The sequence below is a fragment of the Lemur catta genome, chromosome 15 (genome assembly GCF_020740605.2).
Source record: "Lemur catta isolate mLemCat1 chromosome 15, mLemCat1.pri, whole genome shotgun sequence".
Lineage (NCBI taxonomy): Eukaryota > Metazoa > Chordata > Mammalia > Primates > Lemuridae > Lemur > Lemur catta.
In genome coordinates this window covers 44,818,504-44,841,435 of record NC_059142.1, presented here as the reverse complement: position 1 = coordinate 44,841,435, position 22,932 = coordinate 44,818,504, and the positions used below count along the sequence as shown (strand labels likewise).

At 42.0% G+C, this 22,932-nt stretch overlaps 1 protein-coding gene and 1 non-coding gene across 2 annotated transcripts; one reads left to right on the top strand and one right to left on the bottom strand.

Moving 5' to 3' along the window:
* Positions 1-4,665: 4,665 nt before the first annotated feature.
* Positions 4,666-4,738, bottom strand: TRNAR-CCG. The gene has a single exon. It is a non-coding gene; the product is annotated as a tRNA-Arg (tRNA).
* A 6,802-nt stretch (positions 4,739-11,540) lies between these two features.
* KPNA2 (karyopherin subunit alpha 2) lies at positions 11,541-20,951 on the top strand. Its single transcript, XM_045525841.1, has 11 exons — positions 11,541-11,761; positions 13,110-13,207; positions 13,359-13,496; positions 16,135-16,223; positions 17,095-17,363; positions 17,621-17,715; positions 17,817-18,080; positions 18,273-18,506; positions 18,751-18,933; positions 19,816-19,965; positions 20,607-20,951. Exons 2-11 carry the CDS (start codon positions 13,133-13,135, stop codon positions 20,697-20,699), a joined length of 1,590 nt encoding a protein of 529 aa, XP_045381797.1. The 5' UTR covers positions 11,541-11,761; positions 13,110-13,132; the 3' UTR covers positions 20,700-20,951.
* The last annotated feature ends 1,981 nt before the right edge of the window (positions 20,952-22,932 follow it).

The following is a 22,932-nucleotide window of genomic DNA, read 5'->3' as shown; positions in this document are numbered from 1 at the left end:
ACCCAATCACAAATCTCCCCTCCTTGCCCCTGAGCAATGCAATTGAGACCTGGGGGAACGGGATCTGGCCTGTGGGCCTGTTGCTGGGTCTCCAAAGATCAATGCCTGATCATGCCAGGGAGAAGCGAGCTGGTCCCGAGTTGCCCACAGGGTGCCCAAGCAGGTTCAATATCACTCCATCTCAGGGTGTGCCCCACACTGATGGAGTCACCAGGCAAGTGGCACCAGGGAGGGCCAGCAGGCAGGGAGCTCACAGACCCAGCACCTCTCAGTCCACTGCAGGACCCCTAGGGGAATGGTCTCAGCCCCATTCTCTGTGGAAGCCTCAGCATGGTGGCTGTATTATCTCTCTCCGCAGCTTCAAGTGGGCTAGGGGAAGGGGAGAAAAAAAGTCTGGAAAGGTTTGAGCACCATTCTTTGTGGAAGGCCCCGGTGTGGTGGATGCACCAACAGACAGGAGAAGCAGTTCCTGCGAGCCCTGCTCAATCTTATCTCTCAGCAGCCACAGGTGGAGCAGGGGAAGGGGCGGAAAAGAGTCTGAGTGGAAGAAAGCTATTAGAGCTCTCTGGTCATCCTGCCCCTCTCCAGAAGGCAGCTCACCTAGAATCTCCAGACTCAGGGGCCACGCAGATTCTCTGCAACCCACCGGCCCCCTGTGGCTCCCGCAGTCTGGGCGAGAGTTGGGAAATATTTGTGTGGGAATGAGCAAGATGAAAACTGAGGGGCTGAGGCCCCCTGGGGAGGACAAAGGTGCACGGTGGGTGGAGAAGCAATATGGCGCCTGCCGTCTCAGCTTGGGTCTTGATGATGGGAAGTAACCCCATGGGAGCGGGCCACCTGGTGCTTTGTCCTCACAAAGCTGCCAGTTCACTGGCGGCAGCAGCTTTGGGGCTTGTGAGGGTAGAAGAGCTAGCTCTCCAGCAGCTCGGAGCCCACTGACTGCCACAGATGGGTGAAAGGAGAAACCAGCCACTCCACTTACCCTTCTCACTGGCCGCCAAGCCTCTCAGGGGTTGATCTCTGCCAATGTCCTGCTCATTCGCGCTCTGCTCCTAATTCTGGGGGCTTTCTTCCAGCGCTTGAGGACTCAGGAGCCTACTTGAATCATCATCGTGGCTGCTCTGCTGGCTGCTCTGTTGGAGTTTTTCCACCTGAGCAATATATCGAGATCCTCTGAAAAGAAATTTTTTTGAGAAAAGAAAAGTCCATAGCCCAAACTGGACCAACCGTAGCTTTTCCCTGGAACCTTGATTCTGGAACAAGTGGCCCTAGGAAGAAGAAAACCATCAGAGGTGCTTACTACGGTGGTGGCCATCTGGCTCTGAGAGTCGCAATGCTTCCACCCTCTTGCTTTTTCAGGGCCTCTGATAGGTCTTTGATTCTTGTGGGTTCCCCAACCTGGTCCTCCAGTTCCTCCTCCCACATATCTTTCCAGTGAATTATGATTTGCTTTGCTTAGGTTGGGCTGGTTTGTTTCCATTGTTGGCAACAAGAGAGAACCAGGCAAGGAGTCTGAGGAGTTTGGAGAACCAAGAAAAAGATTTCCTGGAAGCCTGGGCAAAGTGTGTTTCAAGAAGGAAGGACTAGTCAAGAATTTCAGACTTTAGGGCCAAGTCAAGCAAGACAAGAACTGAAAAGTGTGTCTTAAATTTGCCAATTAAGAGGACACTGTTGGAGAGGGATATGCCAGGTGGCAGGGGAGTGGGTGGGGCAGATGGAGAACAGATACTGGACACAGGGACACTGCCTTTGCAGCAGCCTGGCTGCTTGGAGACAGGGCAGCCAGGACTCATGAGAGGTGCCATAGGAGCAGGGTTGAACTTGGAAGGAATAGAGAACCCATAGGATGTTTTTGGACTCAGGAAAGAACTAGCAGAGAGGCAAGCTAAAGACACAGGCAAGAAGGGAAACTAATGAGCTCATGCCTTTGAGTGTTTACTAAGTGCCAGGCAGTTTTCCTGAGGAGAGAGGGGATGGGTTCAGAACAAAGGCAGACAGAGGGGCTGGCCTGGGACTGAGGAAGGGACACCTCTTCCTTTGAGACGGGAGAGGGAATCAATGGGGAATGCAGTAGATGCCACAGGTGGAAGGAAGAGGAAAATGTGAAATTTGCATTGAGTGATCGGAATCTACTGTATTCAGTAGGCATTTAATCAATGTGTGCTGACTTCAGCTGAATGAACTATGGTGTGTGAGCCAAGAAGCATCTGCCAGGAAGAAGGAACTGGGCTAAAAAAGAAGCTGAAGGGAAGGAATGAGGTGGGAGAATCAGGTAGCACGTGAAGGACTAAGCAGCCCCGTCAGAAGCCCAGAGGATGAATTTGTTATACGCAGTCCTTGGGACTGCGTATTCCAATATCTGAGAGCAATCTTGCATTTGAGGGACCTGGGATGCATTCACTGTCTGTTTTCCCCAGACACTGCCTACAGGTGGGAGAAAGGAGACAATGCAGATGTTTTGAGTGCCTACTGTATGCAAGGACCTAATGTGGACACCACCTCCCAACTCTGAAATACTAGGAATAGAGCAGGAAATTATCCCCTGGTCTTCTTTGTGAATGCTTTCTGGTTTAAAAAGTCAGCACTAATTCCTAATCTTAAAAAAAGGGATAAGGATGTCGGTTAAAATTCTCCACTGGTTGTTTAGTAGTTGGGATTCTCTTAAATACACTTTTTATTTCAGAATAATTTCAGATTTACAGAAAAGATGCAAAGATAGTGCAGAGAGTTCCAGTATACCCTTCACCCAGTTTCCCCTAATGGTAACATCTTACATTACCGCACACATTTGTCAAAACTAAGAAGTCAACGTTGGTACAGTACAAGTAACTAAACTTCACACTGTATTTTGATTCCACTAGTTTTTCCACTGCCGTCCTTCTTCTGTTTCAGACTCATGTTTAGTGCCTTTAGTGTTTAGTTGTTTTTAAACAATAGGAATTAACTCAGTGATGTTCCTTTATACAAGTTAACAAGAAGAGTTGAAACTTTTCTGGCTGGGCACAGTGAGTCACACCTGTAACCCTAGCACTTTGGAAGGCCAAGGTGGGAGGATAGCTGGAGGCCAGTAGTTCAAGAGCAAGAGTGAGACCCGCCCCCACACAAAAAATGGAAAACTTATCCAGGCGTGGTGGTGCATGCCTGTATTCCCAGCTACTTGGGAGGCTGAGGCCCTAAGACAGGAGGATCACTTGACCCCAGGAGTTTGAGGTTGCACTGAGCTGTGAGGATGCCACTGCACTCTAGTCAGGGCAACAGGGCAAGACTCTGTCTCAGAAAGAAACACCACCACCACCAACAGAAAAACCCAAAACTTTTCAGGCTAGTCAACTGAACTGATCTAAAAAATTTAAACCATGATTGTAGTTCTGCAGATCAAACACACACACCCCACACAAACACACATTTATACCCAACGATATGTTCTAGCTAGAATTTCTTATTCATAATACTTTGAAGACAGAAACTATGAATTATGTTTATCATATTTGTATGTTGTAACAGCACAGTTACTTTTCTATAAACTCTTCTTAGTACTGTCCTAGAAATCTGGAGCCAGCAGAGTTGGATCTGCTCACACGTCCCTTGGGATAAGGATAGGGAGAAACTTTTGCAAGTGTGGCTGCCCATTGGGAAGCTGGCTTGGAAAGGTAGACAGAAAAAGAGGTGATTCCATCTGTCTAGTCTCCAGTTTGTGCTTCCTAAGGCTTTTTTCTTTTAAAAAAATCAATATAAGTTAAGCAAGAGTAAATGATCCTTCCTAAATACATACAATTTTTATTTTTCAATTACATTTCAATAAAGATAGGAAAAGAAATTTTTTAAAAATTAAAAAAAATTTTTTTAAGTAAATGTTCTGGCCAGGCGCAGTGGCTCACGCCTGTAATCCTAGCACTCTGGGAGGCTGAGGCGGGTGGATCGCTCGAGGTCAGGAGTTCGAGACCAGCCTGAGCGAGACCCCGTCTCTACTAAAAATAGAAAGAAATTATCTGGACAACTAAAATATATATATAGAATAAATTAGCCGGGCATGGTGGTGCATGTCTGTAGTCCCAGCTACTCGGGAGGCTGAGGCAGGAGGATCGCTTGAGCCCAGGAGTCTGAGGTTGCTGTGAGCTAGGCTGACGCCACGGCACTCACTCTAGTCCGGGCAACACAGCGAGACTCTGTCTCAAAAAAAAAAAATAATAAAGTAAATGTTCTTTGGGGGCAGATTTAGCATTCACTTGCAAGCTCTCAGTTACAGTGTTTTGTTGTTAAATTTTTTAAATTGATACATAATTGTACATATTTATGGGGATATATGTGATATTTTGATACATGCATACAATGTGTAATGATAAAATCATGGTAATTGGGATATCCATCACCTCATTTACCATTTCTTTTTTGGGAACATTCCAAATCTTCTCTTCTATTTTGAGATATACAATAAATTACTGTTAACTATAGTAACCCCGCTGTGCTACCGAACACTAGAACGTACTCCTTCTAACTGTATTTTTGTATCCATTCAGTTACATACAGCGTTTTCAAAACGCGCAGCTACACCTCTTAATGTGTAATACCGTCGGCCTCGACCTCTGCAGAGAGGCGAAATAACCGTTTCCCAATCTGCTTTGCTGTCCGTCATCGCCTTTGTCTCCGCCAAAATTAACCTCTATGCGACCCAGATGGGACTCGAACCCACAATCCCCAGCTCCGGAGGCTGATGCCTTATCCATTAGGCCACTGGGTCACCACAGAATCCGGCTTCTCACACCGTCTCCTTACGGGATGGCATCATCGCGTCCCCGCTCCCGCGCACTGTGGTCTGGCGCTGGGCGGTGTGTGATTTGGGAGACGCCCCCAGTGGCGGCAGCGCGCGCCTGCGCCCTCCTTCGCGGTCTTTCCGGCTTGCGGCCTGAGCGTGCAGTGCGCCTGCGCTGTCGACAGGGAGCGGCCGCGCCTTCCCCTGCGCGCCTGCGCCAGAGCCTCTGTGCCCGACGGTCCGTGGTCAGCATGGCTGTTTGCTCGGTCGTGTGCGTGGGGTGTGTTTCTCTATGGATTCATTTCGGAAGTTCTCAGCCCTGCCTGCACGTTAAGCTCACCTGGGGGGAACGGAACTTTAAACTAAACTCCAAGGCCTGGTCCCCCATGTTGTAATTCAGTCGACCTGGGCGGACCCGGGCGCCTGCAGTTTACAAATGTCGCCGGGGCCTTCCACTGAGGGAACTTCCTCAGCGCAGCCAGCGGTAGGAACCGCTCGCAGACGGCGAGATCCTCACGCATCCACCCTCGACCCTCCTTACAGTTCTTCCCTCACAGCCCTCTTCTTTCCTTTGTTTCCCGCTTTTAGTCAACACACATTGGTTTGATAACCTACTATGCGCCGGGGACTGTTGGCGGATCCCTGGGTGAACACGCTTTTCCACCCCAAGAAAACTTGAAAGCCGGTCCTCTCTCCTGGCCACTCACCTACATCCGTTTTCCTCCCCCGACTCCTCTTCCCCTCCAGATTAAAGGGAAAATGGACAAAACAATGTCCCTAAATACAAAATAATACAAGTTTTTTTTTTTTTTATCCTAAAGTTAGGTGTTAGGTAAAGATTTAGAGACTTTCTGGTTCTATGCACGATGTCTCTTTGCTTGTTGTTTGTAAAGACGCTGGATTTGTGGTTTTTAAATATATACGATTTCGTCTTGTTAGACACGTAACAAGCCAAACAAAAAAAAAAAAATTGAAATTGACCAAAATGTTATCATTTCGAGTTAACTTTTACAAAATGTATTAACGTTTTGGTGTATATCTTTCAGGCTTTCTTTTTTTTTTTTTTTTTTTTTAAGAGATGGGGTCTCATTGTGTTGCCCATGCTGGACTCCAGCTCTTGGGCTCAAGCCATCCTCCCGCCTCAATATCTTTCAAATCTCGTCTGTGTGTGATATGCCACCTACATTTATTAATATTACTTGTGGCCGGCCTGTTAACTCTGAGGCCTCCAAGAAGACGCTTTTAATGAAAACTGAGACATTATTCATTGCGTTGACATTTGCCTCGATGGTGCAGAAGCAATTACGGGTGAAACTGACAGTGAATTTAAGGCAGTGGCACCAAACTAGTAATAGTCATATTCTTCACCTCCACGCACTGGTATGGGGGAAAAGCCGGCTTTACTTGAGAATGTTCTTAGTGATGCTATAAGAATAATTAAGTGTATTAAGTCTCAACGCTTGAATACACATCTTTTTGATAATTTGTTTGACAAGATGGGAAGGGTACATAAATCACTCCTACCACATACCAAACAAAATACAGTGGTGGCCGGTTGAGGGAAACAGTTGTGGGATGTTTTGAGTTGCAGGCTGAAGTAGCTGCTTTTTCAATGGAATAACTTATTTCAAGTTGTTTTTACTTGAAAGACCAACTGACAGACAAACTAGATTATTCAAAGTTGGGCATTTTACAGGTGTTTTTTAGAAAATGAACAGAGGGGCGTGGTGGCTCACGCCTATAATCCCAGCGCTCTGGGAGGCTGAGGCAGGAGGATAGCTTCAGCCCAGGAGTTCCAGGCTGCAGTGAGCTATGATAGCTCCACTATACTCCAGCCTGGGCAACAGAGTAAGACCCTATTTCTAAACACACACACACACACACAAACCAAAACAAAGTGAGCATGTCACTTCAAGGAAAATAATTTACACTATTTGTGGCTAATGAAACAACTTAAAATTTTAAGAGAAAATTAAAAAGGCTGAAATCTTGTATCCACCACTGGGGTGAGAGTGATAGCTTTCAGATACTTAAAGACTCTTGCTATAATGAATGTGATGTTCTGATGTTGCACAAGGCAAGATGTCAGCACTTGGAAGATCTGCATAACTCATAGTCCAATGTGTTCTGAATGACCAATGCATAATGTTAGAAAATCATGCATGGGTAAAAGATTCATCCAGGTGGAATTCAGACTAGTGGATTTTAATGTAAAAGAATATAAAAAGTTTACTGACATGGTTTCAATTTTCACATCGCAACATATTTTCTTAACAGACTTTTAAAAAGCAGTTTCAGGTTTACAGAAAAAGTGAGTGGAAAGTACAGAGGGTTCCCCCTCCACCCCTTTACCTTCCCGCCCCAATTTTTCCTATTACCTTTTTTTCTTTTTTTGTAGAGATGGGGAATCTCACTCTTGCTTCTCGAACTCCTGCCCTCAAGGGATTCTCCCACCTTGGCCTCCCAAAGTATTAGGATTACAGGTGTGTGCCATAGTGCTGGGCCTTTCCCTATTATTAACAGCTTGCATTAGTGTGGTACATTTGTTATAATTTAGAAACTAATATTGATACCATTATTCTTAACTAAAGTCCTTAGTTTACAGTTCATTCTTTGTCTTGTACATTCTAAGAGTTTTGACAAATGTATAGTGTCACTTATCCACCATTACAGTATTAAAATGCGCTGTGTTCCACCTATTTATGCCTCCCTCTCTCCCCTGAAACCTCTTGCAACCACTAATCTTTTTATTGTCTCTATAGTTTTGTCTTTTCTAAAATATCATGTACTGTAGTTGAAATCGTATAGTATGTAGCCTTTTCAGACTGGCTTCCTTACTTGGCAATATGCATTTAAGCTTTCTCCATGTTTTTTCATGGCTTGATAGCTCATATCTTTTTATCATTGAATAATATTCCCTTGTACACATGTACCACAGTTTGTTCATCCATTTACCTATTGAGGGACATCTTGGTTGCTTCAAAATTTTGGCAATTAAAGATGTTATATACATTTATTTGCTGGTTTTTGTGTAGACATAAGATAAAACATTTGGGTAAATACCAAGCATCACCAAGCTGGATCGTATGGTAAGACTATGTTTACCTCTGTAAGAAACTGCTAAACTGTCTTAGTGGTTGTACCATTTTGCATTCCCACAACCAATGAAGGAGAGTTCCTCTTGCTCCACATCCTCACCAGCACGAACACCAATTTTGGATTTTAGCTGTTTCTAATAGGTGTGTAGTGTGTATCTCATTGTTTTGATGATCAATTCAGTAATTTTGTGGTGAAGTGAGTTTCTTGGTTGGAGCAATGTTGGGTAGGAATTCATGTGTCTTAGCCCACTTGTGTTGCTATAAAGGAATACCTGAGGCTGGGTAATTTGTAATGAAAAGAGGTTTATTTGGCCCATTGTTCTGAAGGCTGTATAAAAAGCATGGCAGCAGCATCTGCTTCTGGGGAGGGCTTCAGGCTGCTTCCACTCCTGGTGGAAGGGGAACGGGAGCCAGTGTGTGCAGATCATGTGGCGAGAGAAGAACCAAGAGAGAGGGAGAAGGTGCCAGGTTTTTTTAATCAACCAGCTATCATGGGAACTCTTGTGGGAACTAAGAGTGAAAACTTACTCATTACCTGGAGGATAGCACCAAGCCATTCATGAGGGCTCCACCACCGTGACCCAAACACTTCCCAGTGGCCCTATCTCCAGTGTTGGGAATCAGATTTCAACATGAGGTTTGGAGGGTCAAATATCCAAACCATAGCACCATGGCAGTATAAAAGACTTGTAGAAAGTGAGTGGATGGTGGTGGTGGCAGCAGAGTGACTCATTGGAAAATAAACACGGTCTAATTCAGATGAAATGTCTCTTCTGCCTCATCCTTCATGGAAAGGGTTCAATGTTAGTGCCCTGACCCCAGGTAATTGAATGGTCCCTGCACGGTGTGAAGTCAATATCAGGGCTGGTTGAGCAGAGGCTGGTAGCCAGACCAGCCTCAACAGTAGGAACTGGAAGTTGCTGAGCCTATGTGTGGCTCCTGTCTCTGCCTCCTCAGCCATGTAGTTCAGGATCCCATTAAGCAAACACCGGCCTGGCTGGGGGAGGAGGAGGATGATCATACCCAGAACAGGTCATCATAGCCACCTGAATATTAATAACCTATTCCATAGTGGAAGACTTTGGGTGAACATTCATATGACTCAAATATCCACACCCTGTAACTTCGTTCCAAGAAATCCATACATGTACCCTGTCCCCAAACCACCTTTGTCATCAATCCTCCTAGTTTACTCTTCCAAATCTCCAACTATTGTTTATGACTCTTTTCAGTTGCAAGAGGCAGAAAACCCAATCCAAAATTGGCTTAAGCAAAAAGGGAATTTACCAGTTAAAATAACTAAGAAGTCCAGAGATAGGCGTGCCTTCAGGTGTGTCTTGATTAGGGATTTAAAAGTGTCACCAGGATCTGGTTTCATTTTCTTGATTCTGTTCTGTTATGTTCTACTCTGTTCTATTGTTAGTCCATTCTAAGGCTCTTTCCCCATAGTGGCAAAATATTCACAATAACTTCAGACTTTATGTCCATTATCATAATCCCAACTGTAGAGGGAGGGGTGTCTCTCTCCCCTGTTAGTCTAATAAGTTCCAGACCCGGAGTTTTATTAGTCCATATTGAGTCACATGCTCTGCATGAACCCATCCCGGTGACCTAGGGGAAGGATTATTCTCCCTGGCTTATCACAGTTAGAGTCTATCCAGAGGGGTGGAGTCAACCTCACACAACCTCATGACTGGCTTGAGTGAGCACTGGCTCCTACAGGAAAGTCAGGAATTACTCTTTTAACAGTAAACACCTACTGGGCAACAAAAACAATTAACATACTTATAACAACTAGCCAGACAAATGAGTTCTCACTAGTTACCAGTGTAGATCCTCACCTCAGGATATGTGTCCTTTCAGAAAAATGTGTACCAGAGGTACTGTTCAAGGTTGTTCAAGGTTGTACCTTGAACAGTTACTACTGTTTTACTACTCTACTCTCCGTCAGGGCCATTTCCACATGAGCCCATCAATTAGGAGCAATCTGCTTCAGCTCATGTCAACGTATTATGCAGAGCTCCTGGCCTGGCCATTGTCTTACCTATGAACTGGTCATCCCATGCCCCATGAAGCCTCAGATATAGATTGAGGGTAAGAAATCAGCTGGGAATGTTACATACTACCTCACAGAGTTGTGAAGATTAAATGTATCAATATATGTTAAACACTTAGGACACTTCTGGGCACACAATAATATTTTCAAGCAAAAGAAAACCCAATTTGACAATACAAAGAAAACACATCGGATGACATAAGCAAAACTTCAGAGGTAGAACAGGCTGTTGATCAGAGCTTTCAAGGTTTCTTTACAATTTTCTTATTCAAATTTCTAGGATTCACATCCCTTTCAGAAGAACAGAGTCTGCTTTCTTACCTCTTAACCATTAAACAAAAGGCCTACAGTGGCTCTCCCACTGGATGAATTTAGGTCATGTGTCTGCCTCTGAACCATTCATAGTAGCTAAGAGAATGCCCCACAGTGATTGGTTTAGAGGTGAATTCTTTCCACATTCTTACATTTAGGAGGTTGGGATTATGCTGATTAAGAGTAGGTGCACCCCCCCCCACCCGCCCTCCCTGAAGTCCTTGATGGCTACATAATGAGTGAGGCTCACATTAATCCTGCTGGAATAGACAAAGTTCAGTGTTTGAATTTATCTACAGTAAAAAAATAAACCAATACAATTTTTCTAAAATATGCCCATTTTGAAACACAGAAAAGGTGGTAGCTGGGAGGGTGAAAAAAAAAAAGAAACACAGAAAAATTGCAGAAAGAAACAAAATGACCCATAATCCTGATGCTCTGATAACCATCTTTTTTTTTTTTTAAGCGTATGGCAAAAAATGCAAACTTTTAAATCAGAAATCTATGAAATAAAGCATAGAACCATACTGGAACAATTGAAAAAACTTGAACACGGACTATGTATTAAATAATAGCATGAAAGTTCAATTTTTCTGAATTTGATGATTGCAGTGTGGTTATATAAGAGAATGTCTTTTTTCTTAGGAGATACACCCTGAAACATTTAGAAGTAAAGGGACATGATTCTGAAACTTACTCCCAAATGGTTCAAAAAGTAACATAAAAATCACATATATGTACACATATATATTTATACACATATGTATATACAGAGGCAAATGTTAACATTTGGCAAATCTGAGTGAAGATTTGCAATTTTTCTGTATTTGAAATTACTTGAAAATAAGTTTAGAAGAGTGTCTGGAGAAACAGGCATAATAAATATTTTGTTACTATATTGGTGGCTTCTATAGTCTTTTATGACACAATTAAAAAAAAAAAGAAAAGCGAAACTAAAAAATGTGACATAAATCTGCTTTACCCTTGCCTCCCGCAGTGGCTAGAAACCCCTGCCAAGTTCCTGCTGTATCCCTATCAGAAAAAAAATACAAATCAATAGTTTTATATAAAATTTTTATGAAGATAATGACTTTGAGAATCATTTTGTGTTATTTGCTTAAGGTAGCCGCCCAGAAAAACGACACCAGGACCTTACACACTTCAATACTGAGCAAACGGGGAGCCGCCTCAGGCTGGGAGCCACCCGTTCGCGCTGCATGCCGGGATCTGGAGTCCTCCCACTCCGGCCCGCAAGGCGCTCCGGGATTTCCCGGCCACTCCCTCATCTCGCGATGCTATCCTCCCCCCTTTCTGGTCCCTACGACCCCTCCCAACGTGTTTTTCAAATCCACCAATGGACACACAGCTTAGGCTCGAACCAGCCAATCAGAATGCGGAATCACCGGGAAATTTAAATCGCGCCGGCCGGCTGCAGGAGCCACACGGTCTTCAGGCTCAGCTCCTGTGGACGTTTCTAGGGCAGCCGACTCACAGCCTCTAGAGTTCCTGCACCGCCTCCTGTGGAAGCTTGAGCTCGCTGTGCAGGTACAAACTCAGTCGCCAGCCAGGCCCGAGCGGTAACGGCTGGCCCAAGGGCTGCCTGGGCTTCTTGTTGTCGGGAGAAAGGCCCCGGGTACCCCCCGGGCCTGGCCTTGGCCTCCCTCATTGACTAGGCCTCGGGGGCGTCGTTCGTTTGAGTAGGCGGCTTAGTTGAGCAGTGCGCGGGCTGGGGCTTTAGGGCTCTAATAGGGTTGTCTGTGAACGGCAGCGAAAGCCTTAGCGCGTCGCGGCCCGGAGGGTCAGAGACAGGCCCGAGGGCGAATGTCCCGGCAGGCCTAGGCGGCTCTGGCTCCCTCCACCGTTCGTTGCTGCATCTTCCCCGGGGCGGGGGCGGGGGGGGGCGCTGGACATGGAGGGAGGTGGCAGTTGGGAGAATTAAGTATCTCTAACACGTAGGCCCTGGGTTAGCTGTGTCACAAAGCCGTAGACGAGCATAATGGAATTAAAGACAGCAAGTCGTAAGAAGGGCTTTGACTTTGTCACCTTTTGGAAACCGCTCTTAAGTATCTGAGTATGAATGACGCGCAGCTAATGTTATCCTAAGTGCATGCACTCGAAGTCCCTGGAAATGAAAATGTGAGATGCTTAAGATACACCACTACGTGTTCAGTGTTGCCAAAAAAAATGTTACGGAAGGATGCGTAATGTAATGATGAGCCAAATTTGTATTTAACTTTCAAGTGTGGCGAATGGACTCATTTTGGCCATTTAAAGACAGGAAAGTAGGGAGAGCATCCAGAGGATTTTCATTTATTGCTCTAGGGCGTAGATTTTAACTTTAACTCGGTTCCCCTACTTTGTCTTCAGTCGACTATTACGGACTGCAAGAGTTTACAGACGCACTGTCCAAAACGGTTGATGCATGTGGCTACTGAGCATTTAAAAAGTGGTTAGTACGAATTAGAAGTACTCTGTAACATTTCAAAGACATAACATGAAAAAAGAGTGTAAAATATCTTGATATTTTTTATATTGATTACATGGTGAAATGATAATATTTGGATGTGTTTTAATTTTAAAAAGTTAATTATTAGAACTAATTTCACTTTTTGCTTTTTTTAAAATATGTGGCTACTAGGAAATTTAAATTTGTATGGCTTGTATTATATTTCTGATGGACAGTGCTGCTCCAGGAAGTCTCAGCCCTTCTGAGGGGAGGGGACAATTATCTTTTGATTAAAACTATTTCATAGTGCTGAAAACATGACAGTCCTCCTCTAGTATATAGGTATGGATTCAATATATGCTTGATAATTCTATTCTTATTTGTTGCTCTTTATTGGCAAAGCAAAATTATACAGAAGAAATTTTTTTCTCTTCTCTCATTTTTTAGCTTTCTTCTTTTGTCTCATAACCATGTCCACCAATGAGAATGCTAATTCACCAGCTGCCCGACTTAACAGATTCAAGAACAAGGGAAAAGACAGTACAGTGAGTACCTTGTGTTGCTTCCCTGTGATGCTTTTAAAAATGGGAAGGTACTTGGATAAGAGATGAAAACTTAGAAGTATTTTTTAAAAATGTTCCTACTTGGCAACAACTTTAAGTGATAGGTGAAATGGAAATGTTATTTTTTCTCAAGGAAATGAGGCGGCGCCGAATAGAAGTTAATGTGGAGTTGAGAAAAGCTAAGAAGGATGACCAGATGCTGAAAAGGAGAAATGTAAGCTCGTTTCCTGATGATGCTACTTCTCCACTGCAGGAAAACCGCAACAACCAGGTGAATATATTTTAGTTTGTGAATTATGGTAAGCCCAGAAACTCAACAGGGGCTTTTCTTAGAAATTTAAATAACATTCCTAGTCTTATGGTTTTAAATATCTGTAAACATCTTTTTCTCTGCTTCCAAATCAGTAAGTCTGTCTTCTTTCCTGCCTTCTCTCCATAATCCATTGAAGCTGATGCTAAGGCCTTTCTTTTGCTCTGACCTTTCCTTCAGGTTTCCTTGCGTTTCTACTTACTAGCTGGAAGCCTTGACCTGATCATTCCAATGTTGACTGAAAGTTAGTGTGTCTAGAACGATCACTTACTGGCTTATTTCTGCCTGTTTTGGTATTCTCTATTTTTTGTATTTGTCATCAGTTTTGTTCTGATCTTTTTCCTCCTGAAATATTTACAGCAGCCTCCTGATTTATCTTTTCCTTCATTCTGTACCATATACTATTCCCCAATTTTTTTTTTTTTTTTTTTGAGACAGTCTTGCTCCATCACTCAGGCTAGAGTACAGTGGCATCATTGTAGCTCACTGCAACCTCAGACTCCTGGATTCAAGCGATCCTCCTCCTTCAGTCTCCTGAATACCTGGGATTACAGGCTCATGCCACCATGTGCAGCTAATATTTTATATTTTTAGTAGAGACAGGGTTTCTACTCTTCCTCAGGCAGGTCTTGAACTCCTGACCTCAAGCCATCTTCCTGCATTGGCCTCCCAGAGTGCTAGGATTATAGGCTTGAGCCACTGCTCCCAGCCCTAAAATTTTTTATAAAGTACTGCTTTAGACATGTTCTTTCTCTGCTCAAAATTCACATTCCATAGGCATTCCATAAATTAGTAGAGCCATCTTAGGTTTTCAAATTTATCTTTCATTTTCCAAAGACACTGAGCACTTTGCTACATCTTTTTTTTCAAACTATGCTTTTCTTTAGCACTCCACATTTGTCATTTTCTTTGAATACTATTAGGTTGGTGCAAAAGTAATCACGGTTTTAGCATTGTTGAAATTTGCCATTTGATATTGGAATACATTAAGTAAATGTGGTTATGTTATACATCATTTTAATGTGCAGTTTCCCACTTTATGTTTCTTTGCTAATGACATTACTTGCTGTTTATATTTATTTTAGACTATGAAAATGATGTTAGACAAAAATTCAAGCGATTTTCTTATTTGAGTTCAAATGGGTCATAAAGCAGCGGAGACAACTTGCAACATCAACAACACATTTAACCCAGGAACTGCTACCATACAGTGCAGTGGTGGTTCAAGAAGTTTTCCAAAGGAGACAAGAGCCTTGAAGATGAGGGAGGAGTACAGTGGCTGGCCATCGGAAGTTGACAACAACCAGTTGAGAGCAATCATCAAGCTGATCCTCTTAAAACTACGTGAGAAATTGCTGAAGACCTCAGCGTCGACCATTCTGCAGTGGTTCGGCATTTGAAGTAAATTGGAAAGGTGAAAAAGCTCGGTAAGTGGGTGCCGCATGAGCTGACTGAAAATAAAAAAAAAAATCACATCATCTTCACTTGTATGCAACGATGATGAACCATTTCTCTATCGGATTGTGATGTGTGATGAAAAGTGGATTTTATACAACAACCAGCACTGACCAGCTCGTGGTTGGACCGAGAAGAAGCTCCAAAGCACTTCCCAAAGCCAAGCTTGCACCAAAAAAAACGTTCTTGTCACTGTTTGCTGATCTGCTGCTGGTCTGATCCACTACAGCTTTCTGAATCCTGGCAAAACCATTACATTTGAGAAGTATGCTCAGTAAATCAATGCAGTGTACTGAAAACTGCAACACCTGCAGCTGGCATTAGTCAAAAGAAAGGGCCCAATTCTTCACGACAATGCCTGACCGCACGTCACACAATCAACACTTAAAAAGTTGAACATATTGGGCTACGAAGTTTTGCCTCATCCACCATATTCACCTTACCTCTTGCCAGTTGACTACCACTTCTTTAAGCATCTTGACAACTTTTTGCAAGGAAAACGCTTCCACAACCAGCAGGATGCAGAAAATGCTTTCCAAGAGTTCCCTGAATCCCGAAGAACAGATTTTTACACTACAGGAGGAATAAACAAACTTATTTCTTGTTGATAAAAAGTGTGTTCATTGTAATGGTTGCTATTTTGGTTAATAAAGATGTGTCTGAGCCTAGTTATGATGATTTAAAATTCACAGTCCAAATCCGCGATTACTTTTGCACCTATGTTCTATTTCTAGGATACTAATACTCAAATCCCATCTTTAGTACTCCTTGGTCAGTCTAGCAGGAAAGACACTCCTTTCTCAGGATTCTGTAGTTCCCTGGTTCTACACCAAAATGGAAAGTAAGTGCTGTATAACACAACGTATATTTACTACTTGTTTTGTGGTGTTTGTCTGTTTGTCACATTTTTCCTGTTAGGTTATAAGCCCTAGAGAGAAAGGAACACTCTTTTTACATTAACGGCTGCATTGATTCTCAAACTTTTCTACTGTGATTCACAACATACTTTTTTTTTTCTTTTTTCTTTTTTTTAGCTTGGTCCCCCTGAGACTGCACATGCTTTTATATTTGCAACACTCTACCATGGAAATATATAGATTACAAGCTTTAATCTTAATGATAATTTGCAATATTTCACTTTTAGGGCACCGTAAATTGGTCTGTTGATGACATTGTTAAAGGCATAAATAGCACCAATGTCGAAAGCCAGCTCCAAGCTACTCAAGCTGCCAGGTAAGTCTTGTCTGTTATAGCGTGGGTAACCTAAGAAATTAGGTTTTATAGACTTTTCTGCAGGAAGAAGACAGTGTGAGTAAAAAATGTTAAGCCATTTTGATAAAGATTTTATCAAAATGACATTTCAAGCCACAGGCAGGGAAAGGAGGAAATAGTGGGATTGATAGCGTCCATTTAGAATGATAGTTTCATTTATGTATGTATTGGTTGATTGATAGATAGATAGATAGATAGATGGATGGATAGGATCTTACTCTTTTGCTCAGGCTTGTCTTGAACTCCTGGCCTCTGGTGATCCTTCCACCTAAGCCTCCCAACTTGTTGAGATTATAGGTGTGTGCCACTGCACCTGGCAATAGATAATTTAGAAAATAAGTACATTTACACCGTTACTTCTGACCATACAGATATTTGTGACATTCATAATAGCAAGGATTAATAATTTCTATAGCTTGACAGTGTGCAGAAGAACAAATCCAAATGACAAATGATCATGGAAAAGACATTTAACCCCACTAGCAGTCAGGGAAACACGATTTAACAATGAGCATAACCCTGTTGGGTTGTCAAAGTTAAAAAAAAAAATGACAAGATCTATAGTCGATTTCTTCAGGGATGCAGAGAGGAGGGTAATCTACATTACTGGTAATACTTTGATTTTTGGAAAATGGTAGTTACCTATACCATATACGTAGCACCGTTAGAGTAATCTGTTTGGCTTCTCTTAAGTTCCAGATGTCTCAGCATTTAGTGCCTCACTTAAAAAGGTTGTCTAAAGTTCTAATCTCTTGAATTGCATTTTAAATTGGTTTTCACACCAACTTTTAAATCATTTTCAACTTATGCTTCTCTTTTTGTTTCCCCTTAGGAAACTACTTTCTAGAGAAAAACAGCCCCCCATAGACAACATAATCCGGGCTGGTTTGATTCCAAAATTTGTGTCCTTCTTGGGCAGAACTGACTGTAGTCCCATTCAGTTTGAATCTGCTTGGGCGCTCACTAACATTGCCTCTGGGACATCAGAACAGACCAAGGCTGTGGTAGATGGAGGTGCTATCCCAGCCTTCATTTCTCTGTTGGCATCTCCCCATGCTCACATCAGTGAACAAGCTGTATGGGCTCTAGGAAACATTGCAGGTACTTGGAATTAAAATTCTTTTGACTGAATGTATCTAATTATAATGAAGTTGGGAGAAGGGCCTTGTTATAAGTAATAGTGACCTTTGTGTCAAGTTTTGAGCCTGCTTCAAGCCCTTGCTAGGAATGAAAGTAGCATCTTAAAAAAGACATCAGAGCAGCATCTGAGTAAGTTTGAGAACATTTGCTGATGCAGTAGTCATTGAACATTGATGGTGCTAGACAAGAAGATATGATTAATCTTGCCTGTTTTTCAGGTGATGGTTCAGTTTTCCGAGACTTGGTTATCAAGTATGGTGCAGTTGACCCACTGTTGGCTATTCTGGCTGTTCCTGATATGTCATCTTTAGCAGTAAGTTATTAACATCAGTAAGATTACTCCCTTTACTGATTGTAATTTACCCCATCTCCTCAAAAGACAGAACCTCTCATTGCTTATTTCTTTTCCCCCAGTGTGGTTACTTACGTAATCTTACCTGGACACTTTCAAACCTTTGTCGCAACAAGAATCCTGCACCACCGTTAGATGCTGTTGAACAGATTCTTCCTACATTAGTGCGACTCTTGCATCACGATGATCCAGAGGTATTGGCAGATACCTGCTGGGCTATTTCCTACCTTACTGATGGTCCAAATGAAAGGATTGAAATGGTTGTGAAAACAGGAGTTGTGCCCCAACTTGTGAAGCTTCTAGGAGCTACCGAATTGCCAATTGTGGTAAGTTTTTAATTTATAGATTAGAATATAAAGTATAAGAAGCATACTCAATTGATGCTAATGTTGAACTGTTGCCTATTTCAGGCCGTGGTGGATTTCTTGTCAAAACTTTTAGGATACAGAATTTTTGAGCAGTACTGGAAAAAATAAAAGGTAACCACCAGCATCAACTTTTTTTTTTTTTTTTTTCAGACTCCTGCACTAAGAGCCATAGGGAATATTGTCACTGGGACAGATGAACAGACTCAGGTTGTGATTGATGCAGGAGCACTTGCCATCTTTCCCAGCCTGCTGACCAACCCCAAAACCAATATTCAGAAGGAAGCTACATGGACGATGTCAAATATCACAGCTGGCCGGCAGGACCAGATACAGCAAGTTGTGAATCATGGATTAGTCCCATTCCTCATTGGTGTTCTCTCTAAGGTAATGAAGCCTTAGGATTTAATCAAATGATTTTTAGTATTTAGAGACAAGCTATGTAAGGTTCTTAATGTATAAAGTTGGGTTCTACTTGGAGTCCTTTGCTAAATATCCAGTAACCCCTTACACTTAAAATTGGGTAAAACCAGTTTGTAGTTTTAGTCATCGTGTGTTTTTGTGAAACAGTAATTTAGAATCTTATTTGTATGATTGTTCTGGAATAAGATTATTTCTTTATGTTTTTTAGGCAGACTTTAAGACACAAAAGGAAGCTGTATGGGCTGTGACCAACTATACAAGTGGTGGAACAGTTGAACAGATTGTATACCTTGTTCATTGTGGCATAATAGAACCATTGATGAACCTCTTAACTGCGAAAGATACTAAAATTATTCTGGTTATTCTGGATGCCATTTCAAATATCTTTCAGGTAAGTCCTAACAAGGTGGCTTTGTTTGAATTTGGGCTTAATAATACAGTAATTGGTTTACTATGTAGATTAGGAGGAGTGCAGCTATGTTTACTCATTAGTAGGCCACAGAATCAGAAAGCCTGTGTATATGGGCTGCACTCTTAATAAAAAATGTGACAGGGATTATAAAAGATATAAAGGAGATGACAACTGGGTGATGTAACCTGAACTGAAGTCAAGTTCTTATGTAGAGATTATTCATACCTATTTTGTTAATTCTCTTTATTTCTGAATTTCATACTGAATCTTGGTGAAATTAAATTTGAATGACTCAGGTATCTAATTATATTCTGGTTCCATCCCTAATTGATGCAGGCATGCCAGCATATGGCACTGTGTCATAGCAGTAGAAAGCCCTACTCATCAACTTCAGATTCTGGAAATTTTTACATGTAGTTGAGTCTAGAAATGAATGCTGGCTTTTCCATCACTGCATGTAAATAATTTGCCAATATGTGGCCAATTTTTCTACTTCCCCATATCTAAGCCTCCTAAATTACTTCGAAACAAATCCATTATTTCATCTGCAGATATGTATGTATCTCTTAAAAGTTGAGGACATTAAAAGAAATCTGACCTCCATACCATTCCTTATACCCAATAAAATTTTAATAATATCAACAAATATTCTAGTCTAAGGAATTTGTTTTCAGCACACCATAGGCCATCTCTGCTCTTAGACACATTGACTACACTTTGAGATTACGTAAGTGGACATAAAACTATCATAGGGTTGTTGAAGGAACTGCTTTTTGTCTGATATATCAATATTCAAATTATGGATGTTTTCTTCATTAGAACATTCAGAGTATAGGCCAGTAAACTTGAAATTTTTTTTAGGCTGCTGAAAAACTAGGTGAAACTGAGAAACTTAGTATAATGATTGAAGAATGTGGAGGCTTGGACAAAATCGAAGCTTTACAAAACCATGAAAATGAGTCTGTGTACAAGGCTTCATTAAACTTGATTGAGAAGTATTTCTCTGTAGAGGTGAGTAATGGATGGTAATATTAACTTGGAAAATACACATGTAAGGTCAAGCCCGTAAGATTTTTTCCCCCTTATACTTTTTTCTTTTTTTTTTTTCCCCCTGAGATAGGGTCTCGCTCTGTTGCCCATGCTAGAGTGCAGTGGCATCATCATAGCTCACTGCAGCCACAAACTCCTGGGCTCAAGCGATGTTCCCAGTTCAGCCTCCTGAGTAGCCGGGACTATGGGCACGTGCCACCACACCTGGCTAGTTTTTCTATTTTTTGTAGAGTCGAGGTTTCCCTGTATTGCTCAGGCTGGTTTCAAACTCCTGGCCTCAAGTGATCCTCCTGCCTTGGCCTCCCAAAGTGCTAGGATTATAGGTGTGAGCCACCTATCTCAGCCTCAACTTAGTTTTCTGTTACTGTAGTATGCTTTCAGCTATTCAGACCCTGCCTTTCCCAGGCAGGTACTCGTTATTTGGCAAAGTTTCAACAGCCCTCCTTCCCCTTTGTCAGATATTAGAATGTGGTACAGGGTTACAGGTAAAATATGTAGATGAAGACCTTAGGCGTAAATACAGACTTACAGGCAGCCTACTGCTTAGAAATGTGTCACATTTATGGGATTATATTATTGTTTTTTGTTTGTTTTATTTCCAGGAAGAGGAAGATCAAAATGTACTGCCAGAAACTACCTCTGAAGGCTATACTTTCCAAGTTCAGGATGGGAATCCTGGGACCTTTAACTTTTAGATTGTACAGTTGAGGCATTAAGTTGTCGTGTACTGTTTGGTATAAGTTTGTCTTACTGTTTCTCTACTAAGAACTCTTTTTAAATGTGGTTTGTTATTGTAGCACTTTTTATGATGAAACTATACTTGAACAGTTCCAAACTGTACATACTGTATGAAGCCTGTCCTCTGAAAGGGTTTCTTATTTCTATGTGAAATTTCATTATCTTGCAGTGTCCTGTAAATAAAGATTAAAGTCCACGCTTTACTTCACCATCCCTACATATTGCTTTCTAATTTGGGGCTCTTGATGCTGCAATTGAAGGGTAACCAAACCTCACTGATGTGGCCAGAGGTAGTCCTGGTTTCATTCTTTTGCTTTTTTGTTTTTTTTTTTTTTGAGACAGAGTCTCACTCTGTTGCCCGGGCTAGAGTGAGTGCCGTGGCGTCAGCCTAGCTCACAGCAACCTCAATCTCCTGGGCTTAAGTGATCCTACTGCCTCAGCCTCCCGAGTAGCTGGGACTACAGGCATGCGCCACCATGCCCGGCTAATTTTTTCTATATATATTTTTAGTTGTCCAGATAATTTATTTCTATTTTTAGTAGAGACGGGGTCTCGCTCAGGCTGATCTCAAACTCCTGACCTGGAGCGATCCACCCGCCTTGGCCTCCCAGAGGGCTAGGATTACAGGCGTGAGCCACCGCGCCCGGCCTGGTTTCATTCTTTTGATGTAAAGTTTATGATGTCATCAAGGATGCAACGGTAATGACTTTTCCTGCTTGATTCTGAGTCCTGGCTTTGGTGTATGTTGTCTTCGTTCTTGGTAATAATGGCTGTTGGCACATCCACACTTTACATTCTCTTCACTCCAGCCAGAAAAAGTTTCAGAAGTTTTCACAGAAGAATGAAAAAAATTTCCCAGAAGCCCCCAGCCAATGTCCCCTTAAGTCTCACTGGCCAAGAAGATGGGCTAAAAATCTTAAATTTAGTCATGGGTCCTAGGGCTACAAGTGGAATTCGTTCCTCCCAGACCTCAGGACTGAAGAGGTTCCATGTAAGTCCTGGCTGCACATTGGCATCGCCTGGGAAATTTTACCCAGAAGTTCTGTTTATGAGGGGTGAGGGTCCAAGTATTGTGTCGTCTTTTTTTTTTTTTTTTTTTTTACTGTAACTCCCAAGTGCTCCTGTGCAGTACAAGTTGATAGCCACTACTCTAAGGAATATCTATGCTGTTACCAGAACAGGGAATGGATTCTCAGTAGAAACTGCAAAGTGTTAACTACAGCACTCCGTAAGTCTTAGGAAAAATGAAATGTATCTTTAAAGTACAGTGCTACAGTTTCTGCTCATTTGGTTAGTGGAAAAGTAATGAGCCAGGCCTCCACTGGTGAAATCTGACAGGTTTATCTGCCTTTTTCCCTGTAGAAGATAAAAAGCTATTGATGGTAGAAGTGGGGGTGTGGGTGTAAAGTGATTTATGACCTTAAAAAGGGCTACTGTATTCAGTAAAGTAAAACATTTTTTCAAGTCAGTAGTAATATAATGCAAGAAAATTCCATTTACCTTCCCGCTACAAGGATTTTCTTTCCCCAGTTCATCAACGCACATAAATTCCCTTTTGCAGCTAACATTTGGGTTTTAAAGTTCTCGACAAAACCATGAAACATTGTTTAATGCTTTTCTTGTTTGGGTCCAAAACTAGAGAACACTGGCAAATTCTTATTTGAAGCCTTTCTACAGCTAAGTTCCTAAAATGGAACATGAAACCTCCATGTTAAATGTCCTCGGAAGCATAGAACATTTTGTTTGGAATTCTAGATCAGTTTCTCAGCTTTTCCTGTACAAAGGCTCATATAAAGGAGAAAGGGAAGGAAAATAACAAAACTGGCTCAACAGATTACCTTCCCTTTCCTGCCTATTTGTTCCTCTCTTTCTCCCCCCAACTCGAGTCCCTTCTTGGATACTGAATCCAAAAGTCTGCAGCTTGAGTAAAGATGATGTTTAGAAGCAAACCTCAACACCCTAGGTTTTGCTGTAACTAGGGGGAGCTTAATGGCTTCAGAGGGACTAGTAAAAGGTACATTGATAAAAAGTGTAAAGTCTGGATTTGTTAAAGGCATGACTCAATAGTGAGGTAATGGACAGAAGATAGCTGATTTCCAAAAATTTTTTCATATTTTAGATAAAATTCTTAACATGATCAGTTTCCTTGGAGATGTTAGAATCAATAGAGACATTTGGATGTTTTTATTT